The sequence below is a fragment of the Condylura cristata genome, unplaced genomic scaffold (assembly GCF_000260355.1).
Source record: "Condylura cristata isolate star-nosed mole 26May11 unplaced genomic scaffold, ConCri1.0 scaffold00036, whole genome shotgun sequence".
In the NCBI taxonomy this organism is placed as follows: Eukaryota; Metazoa; Chordata; class Mammalia; order Eulipotyphla; family Talpidae; genus Condylura; species Condylura cristata.
The window spans coordinates 15,063,000-15,070,941 of NW_004567137.1; the positions used below are offsets into that span (position 1 = coordinate 15,063,000).

The 7,942-nt window shown below is 32.9% G+C and overlaps 1 protein-coding gene across 1 annotated transcript in view; it reads left to right on the forward strand.

Annotated features, from left to right (window-relative positions):
• Nucleotides 1-7,942, forward strand: part of LOC101635718 — a 49,820-nt gene that overhangs the window by 24,045 nt on the left and 17,833 nt on the right. The window contains exons 8-10 of the mRNA XM_012732802.1: nt 5,269-5,460; nt 6,586-6,636; nt 7,703-7,725. Of these exons, the coding sequence (XP_012588256.1) occupies nt 5,269-5,460; nt 6,586-6,636; nt 7,703-7,725 (266 nt within the window). The remainder of the gene's footprint in view (nt 1-5,268; nt 5,461-6,585; nt 6,637-7,702; nt 7,726-7,942) is intronic.

The window sequence follows — 7,942 nt, forward strand, 5'->3', positions numbered from 1 at the left end:
AGATCACCCATGCACCATCACCATTGTCCCTTGTCCTCTTCCCTCCCTCCTTTTGATACTTCTCTCCCCCTTTCCCCTGCAGAATGTCTCTGACTCATAATTGTCTTTTTGTTTTTGTTTTGTGTTGTTGTGTTTTTTATTATTAATAGTTTTTCCTCTGAAAAACTATATGGTTCCACTATATTCCTCCTACATGCAAAACCATCTGATATTTTTATTACTCATTCTGGCCTATTTCACTAAGCATAATCCCGTCTAGCTCCATCTGTGTTGCTGTGAATAGCATGAGTTTATCTTTTTCGACTGCTAAATAGTATTCCACTGTGTATATACCACATCTTCTTGATCCAGTCATCTATTTTTAGGCATTGGATTGTTTCCAAGTGTATTCTTTTGTAAATAGTGCTGAAGTAAACATAGGGCTGCTGGTATTCTTTTGAATTAATGTTTTTGTGTGCTTTGCTTAGATCCTTAGGAGTGGAGTTGCTGGTAGCTCTGTTTTTAACAGCCTAGGAACAAAACTTCCATACTGTTTGTCATAGTTTCACTCCCACTAACAGTGCAAGAGAGTTAATTTTTCATCACACCCTCACTGACATTTGTTGTTGCTAGTGTTTTTAATATGTGCGATTCCTGGGTAGATTTCTATTTTAAGAAATACATCTTAAAATTGATTTCGTTTTTGGTCTAATGTCATTTAGTTTTCAAAATAATTATTGAAATATACTATGCATAGCACCCTCCATGGGTTGAAACACAGTACTATGAAGCTGTCCACAGCCATTCCAGCATGAGTTCCATCCCCAGTTGGGGAGGTGACCCACATGGCCTGGCAGACCTCTCCTGTCCTGCCTACTGCTCCCCTCGGCAGTGTGTCTCAGTAGATCTTCATGTTCTTCTTCCCACTCTCTGGTGATACCTTTGATCACCTCCCCCCGTGCCTGATCCTTGCACCCCAGTTTTTGTGTGCATAAATACATATTTTAGAACAAGTAATAGACTATGCATAGCAAAAATGTACAGAAATCATATTTTTATTCAGCATTTTATTTGTGCTATTCAACCTTCAAAAGAGCTTATACTGTGTGAGTCCTTTATATATAAAATGCCAAACTTATAGGCACAGAGTATGGATTGGGACCAGGGACTGGGGGTGATGGGATGAGGAATTGACCCCCTATAGGTTCCCTTTTTCTTTTTGAAGGGATGAAGACTTTTGAGTACTGAGTGGTAACATTTGCAATCTCTGGATAAGCTAAGTGGTTTTGATTCATGAACCTTAAATGGCTGAACTTTAAGCTTTGTAAGTTAAAGTTAACTTTAACTTAAAGTTAACTTTAAGCTTTATAAGATCAGAGTTTTATCTCAGGAAAGTTTTAAAAAAATTGTGATGGTATATGGGAACATTTATTCTTTAAAGTTATTTGAAGATTAGTCATCTTTGCCACCTTTGTTCTTTCAGACTATATCAACTTTAATCCTTTCTTATTTTCATTTGTTTTCTCATGCTCTTAATTTTTACAGAATTCATTGGAAAATGATGTTATGATTTTGTAATGACATCTTATTTTAAAATGACTGAAATGTCTGTTAACAATTTTTGTTGCTATAACCAGAAATACAACACACATTGGCTTCTTGATTTATTTGTTATGTTTATGCTGACTTTAACTATTAATTCTATCAATCTAATATATACATCTGGTATATGAATATATGACTTATGAATTTTGATGCAAATAGTTATTTTATTGTAAAGAATCATACTTTGTTTCTTCTTTCCAAGTCAATAATTTGTTTTTATTGGTTCATTACAGATCAGAGTTTTATATCCACTATGGCATGGATATTGCCATGAATTATCTCTACGTATTCTCACTTTAGGAAAACAGCAATCAATATTGCTTCTTAAATGTGAAGTTTATTGTAACATTTTCATCCTAACTCCCAATTTAATGTATTTTGATCACTTTTTACTTCTGTAATGTTTTTACAAGTTTGATGTTACATGTGCTCATTTTGCACAATTGAAATCAGAAATTGTTTACTTTGTGAAATGTTTATGAATAAATGATCTTTATTTCTTTCAACTGTAAGATATATTGCCTTTTTGAAATAAAATTTTCCCAATCATTCTGTATGTTTTATCGTGTATATAATTCATTTAGAATTATAATTTTCTTTTTTATTCACAAAAAGATCACACTGTGTTTTGATTTATATTCCACATTTGACAGTTTTGTATCAAGACTACATAAAACAGGATGCCTGTTTTTCTCTACCTGGCAGCCTTTGTGTAAGAGCACTGTGGTATTCAGTGTTATTCACAACTGCTATCACCTGAGCATGTGAACCTGTTTTAGAGGAACTATTATATAAGAACAAAGTAATTCTAACACCTGTGTAGTGTCTTAAGGGAAATAGTTGCTGTGCATCTTTTTGGTGATTTTCATTTTCTATTTCATTTAGACATTAAAATATATTCATAATACTGGCGTATTGTCTGGTGGACCTGTTAAAAATGAAAATGCATTTCACATGCATAGTTTAGGTACAAAAAATCTTAGGTTCTCAAAGTTTTATTCAGTAGTGTACTGGCTGTTATTAAATCTTTACAATGAATACATTTGCTTTGTTCATGCTCAATAAGCATTTTGAACTTTGTCATTAGTGTGTCCCATTTATTGTTTTCTTCCTTCCATTTTTTAGACTAATATCACTGATTTTGATTCCCATTTTCAGTTTCTTTTATGCATGCTCAGATTTCTGCCTTTTCCTTTTGAGCATTTCATTTCAAAAGAAAGAATATGTTTTTCACATTTTCCTTCTAGTTTATATGGTATTGTGAACATATATTCTGATCATTTCTTTGACTCTTAAAATAAATAGACATGTCACTGAATGCAAAAAATCATTTAAGGGTTTCCTTTTTGTGGTTACTATATCAATTAGGTGAATGCTGTTAATTCTCTTGAAACTAGAAATGTTTTATATTTCTTTGAATAATAGCTAGAGTGACTGAGAAATCAATTTGAGCTGCAAACCTACTTTTTCTGTCCCCCAATTTTTTGGTTAAGTGATATTTTAAAAATTGACTCTTTGTCCTCTCATCAGTTACATTGACTTTTGTCATACTTCCAACAAATATTCCTATTACAGTACAAACTTTATGTAAATAATCACTTGTTGACTATATTATGAGTAGGCAATGAATCAATGAAAAGCATGATTATTATAAGAAAGTTGAAATGTAATTAGTGAACTATTACTTCGCATATATTACTTATGGGATTGTGGTTCTAGAATGTTACCAATGAAATAGAATTGTCATATGAAAGTGTAAGTAAATTATAGCTAATGACAAGATCTGGCAAACTTGTATAACAAGAAAACGTCTATTATAGTCTTAGACTTCAGGATTATGGTTGAGATGGAAGCAGTTTAACAACCAAGTTGACTAAATCTTTTGCTTCTTGATAGAATTCTATCAAATTTTCTTATAGGTATTTGTCAATAGACAAATTCTATCAAATTTTTTTATAGGTACTTGTCAATAGACAAACCAAATAACACACTACAGGCTCAGTCTCCTCTGCTTGGAGGTGTGTGATGAGAAACTGCCTTCACAATAGCTGGGATTTCCTGTTCAGTTTAAGTGACACTTTGACAAGAAATCTACTTTTTCCAGTGTTGCTTCACTCTGCACCTTCACAGGGGAGTCTGTGTAAACCACAGATTTGGTTTGTTTGTTTCCAAGAGTAACCAGGTCTCCCACTGGAGGATACTGCACTCTTTGGCCAACAGAAGGTATGTGTTCCTGCTGTCCTGTCTCTGCCATCCATCATTGATTACAAATGCTGTGTGTGATGCCACAATTGAATGGGAGTAACATTATAGAGGATTTTATCTTTATTGAATAATTCAGGGTAGATAATTATAACTATGCTACCTTTAAAAGAGTGTGTTAAATATTCAAATTCTTTACTACTTAGAGGATAATTACTCAAGTGCATATATACAAACGGAAGTGGGGTTAAATCAATACAATTTTATCTGAAATCCTGTAACTTTACAAAATGGAAGTTTATTAGGAATTTGCCATCGGAACAATATAATTCTATATATTATTTATTGTTGGGTCAAGTTTTTATACATAGATCCTTAAAATGAATTCATTAATCAGGAGGCCAAATGAATGTAATTCCTTATCCACTTTATTAACCGTAATAAACCCCACTCAATATTTCATACAACTGAGGATGACTTAGTTCCACAAAATTTTAACTTACTTATAAACTCTGAAAAGTTTTCTTTTTTTAATTGAACTAAATATTGCCAAGAAGATACACACATTGATAAAAGATATTCCTGCCTAAGGAAGTAGGCTAAGTGTTCTAAATGATTTGAATCCAAAATAAGTATTGCAGCGCTTAAAAGGGAAGTTTGAATGTTATGTGTTTTACATGTATTACATATTTTTATTCCAGTTTTATATTTATAAGTTAAATTGGTGATACTATGTAAATTTTGTATGCTCCAAAGTGAGAATTAATTCCACATTTGAGGAGTTCATTGATTCAATTATCAAATTACATTATCAGGTATATTCCAGTTCTCAATACAATTATAGTCCTTCTGGATGTTTGAACCAATAGTATTGTTCCCTAAATGATTTTTAGTTTATCATTTTATACATTCTTATCTTTTATATTCACTCATTTATAAAGTTTGTGTAGCCAATCAATGCTATTTCTATATGTTTGACGTGCCAATATTGTTTAGGATCTCAAGAAGCTAATAAACATTATTTTTCATATAGTAAATATTTTTAAAACTTAACATTTACTTAAAACTCTATAGTATTTGTAGAAAAAATTATCAGTTTTTAACCACTCATCCCTTTTAAAAATAAATGTTTGCACTATACAAAATTAATACATATGTTAACACAAATGTTACATACTATAGAATATTAATTCTTTAATCATTAAAGTCAGCACATCATTTTTTCCCCTAACATTGCGCTTTAGCAGTTAATTTAATAGTTTCTAAAACTTTCTTGGTGATGACTTCATATTAATGTGGATGTTATTGATTATAAATTTTTCCACATTAATATTTTGTCTTGTATTCCTCCAACCATTAGAATTGTGTGAAGAATGAAATAGTAGTTTTTTTAAAGTATTAGTTTTTAAAGTATTCTATATGATGTAAAACTTTTTTAAGCTATGAGGAAATTTCACTCAGCCATCCATGATTCAACTGCAGTATGAGATTACTATTCTCCCTGCTCCGCCCACACGACTGCACCAGGGCCCTGGCCATCCTGGGGGCGGTCAGTGAGGACTCACCTGCAGCTGTCGGAGCACCGTCCCTGAGACGACCCAGCTGCAAGAGTGAACGACCGCACGGAGAACTCCCCGGCACTGAATCTGGACCCAAGGGTGCTGCAAATGAAGGGTAAGAGCACAGAAGCTTTTTCACCAACAGAAGAGCAGATAACCTCTGGGGAAATAAAATTTCAAAATACTTTCAGGATCTTCAAAGGAATGACAAGTACTGGCCTGCAAAACTGAAATATTTACTAGACACGCGTGCAACTGTTCTGACCTGTGCAATCGGGGTGCCGATGTAGGAAAGAGTAGGGGATAAAATCACATATTCTGGTGTGCGTTGAAGTTTGAAATATGAATATGCCATGGTAATCTAAAACGAGAAGAATAATTTTGGTCTTGCATTATTGGTTTTGGAATCTTTGGCAAAACTCATGGAGCATTATGTTTACTGAAAACTCGATATAATTTCTGGCGGCTGGATTACAACTAGAGATGCGGGTCTGGGATCCACCTCCCACGTGTGACTCCTGCGCAGGCTGGTCTCGGGTCTGCAAACTGTCAGCATTTGCCTCATCTCTTCTCAGTGTTTCCATTTCTCCCCCTGCAGACTGGCCCTCACCTCCAGAGATGATTGCTGCTGAGGACCTGGGGATCGTCTTGGTGCCCACAATCGTAAAAATCATAGTTCTCATTGGTTGTGAGAAAACTTTTGAAATATTCCCGGGATGTTTAATGCTCTAAAAGAATATCAGTTACTCTAAAGTTCATAATGTTTTGTAAAATAGCTTTGATAATTACATGATTAAAAAAAAGTATTTTTTTTCAACATTTGTCCAAAGTATTAAATTTACAAGCATATATTTATAAAAATATGTTTATTTTTATATATTTATTGTATAAAATTGCATTACAAAGTATACTTATATTTGTAATAAATTTATAAAGACACACTGATTATGTAGAGGATGGAATATATCAGATATATTCTGATTTTCATAAAAACGTGCTTCAAAGACTTAAATATCATATCAAAAATGCAAATTAAGTCTTGAGATATGTTAAAGTAAGTTTCTAGTATGTGGTGAATTGATTACTTATGTTTGAGTTTATAATTTTTAATTTTATTTCTAATATAAATTTTATTCAAGATTAAACTAATCTAAAGCAATCATCTGAAATTTAGAAACTACAAAAAATATATGTATTCAAACCAATGAACTTTTACAAGGATTCTTTAAATGTTTTCTAGTTTCGATAAAGCTGAAGCAGAAATATTTGCCAACATTAAGAACGACAAAAGGTAAATAATGATTTTCAAAATATCAATGATAGTACAATTAATATTTAATGTACATCTTAAACTAAGCAGGAGACCTCTATCTCCGTGTCAAATCTATGTACGTGACTCCCTGTGAATGAAGATTTTCTTATCAATGAAGTGAACGCCTGTCTCGGTCTCTCCTTTCTCGGTCTCCATCTCTCTCCCTGCAGGCTCACCGGCTCCTCTCGACAAGTGCACAGCTGGGGTTTTGGGACTCACCTTCCTTGTGCTGATATGCGTTATTGTGTCCGTGATTGTTAAAACCGTAAGTAAATTTATGAAACATTATACTGGACTTTTCACTTAATGATTGTCAGTGCCTTTAATGAAATTATTATCTTATGTATCAGTTTAATTAAATGTTGAATTAAAGCTTCTCAAAGTTATAAATATATGGAATGGTGTAGTTATCATGATTTAAAGTCATGCTTTAGGAGAATGAGAGAACCTATTGAAAACTATGAAATAATATTTGAGATTTGGTAATGACATATTGTAGCAGACAATGAAATTTGACTCTGAATTTTTATACTCTTTCTGTCCAAAGTTTTATTCTTTTATTAATTTTCAGGGAAATTATCATACATTATTACTATAACTCTTCCAACATGAAACAATTCTAACTTAGAGAAATTATTATAGTGATTATTATTTACTTAGAACACTAATGATATTTATAAGGATTACTTTGTATTTTTCTACCTACTATTTCTACAGCCAGATGATTTCTCCCCAGCAACAAAGATCCAGAAAGGTACACAATGATTCCACAATTCTAATGTTAATATAGTTTATGTAATGTATATGTGTTAGACTGGAAAAAAGGTAACACATTTTCTGGTAGGATATATATTATAAAATCAAATGATAATTGATGAATATTGTTCATGAATAATGACAATGTGGAGGGTCAATATATCCAACAACAGGAATAAAAGTTATTCAGAACCTCCACACTCTTGTGGTCACTTGGCTATATCCTGCTGCTATTATATGATATAAACAATTTTACCACTAAAACATGACTTTATTTACTGGTTGCCAGGACATACACAGTGGACATTTCAGGTATGAGTTTGGTTCCTATGGACACATAAGCTACAGCATGAGAAGCTGCACCTTCTCTGAGAGTGTGTGTGGTCTGTGCCTGTTGTGGGGGGTGTTACATACCTGATTGCTCATATCTCGGTGTGTATGTGAATGATGTGTTATGAACCAAATAATTGTAGGTATCAATTCAAATCTCTCCTCAGAATACAGTTGCGGCCCTTGCCCACAGGGGTGG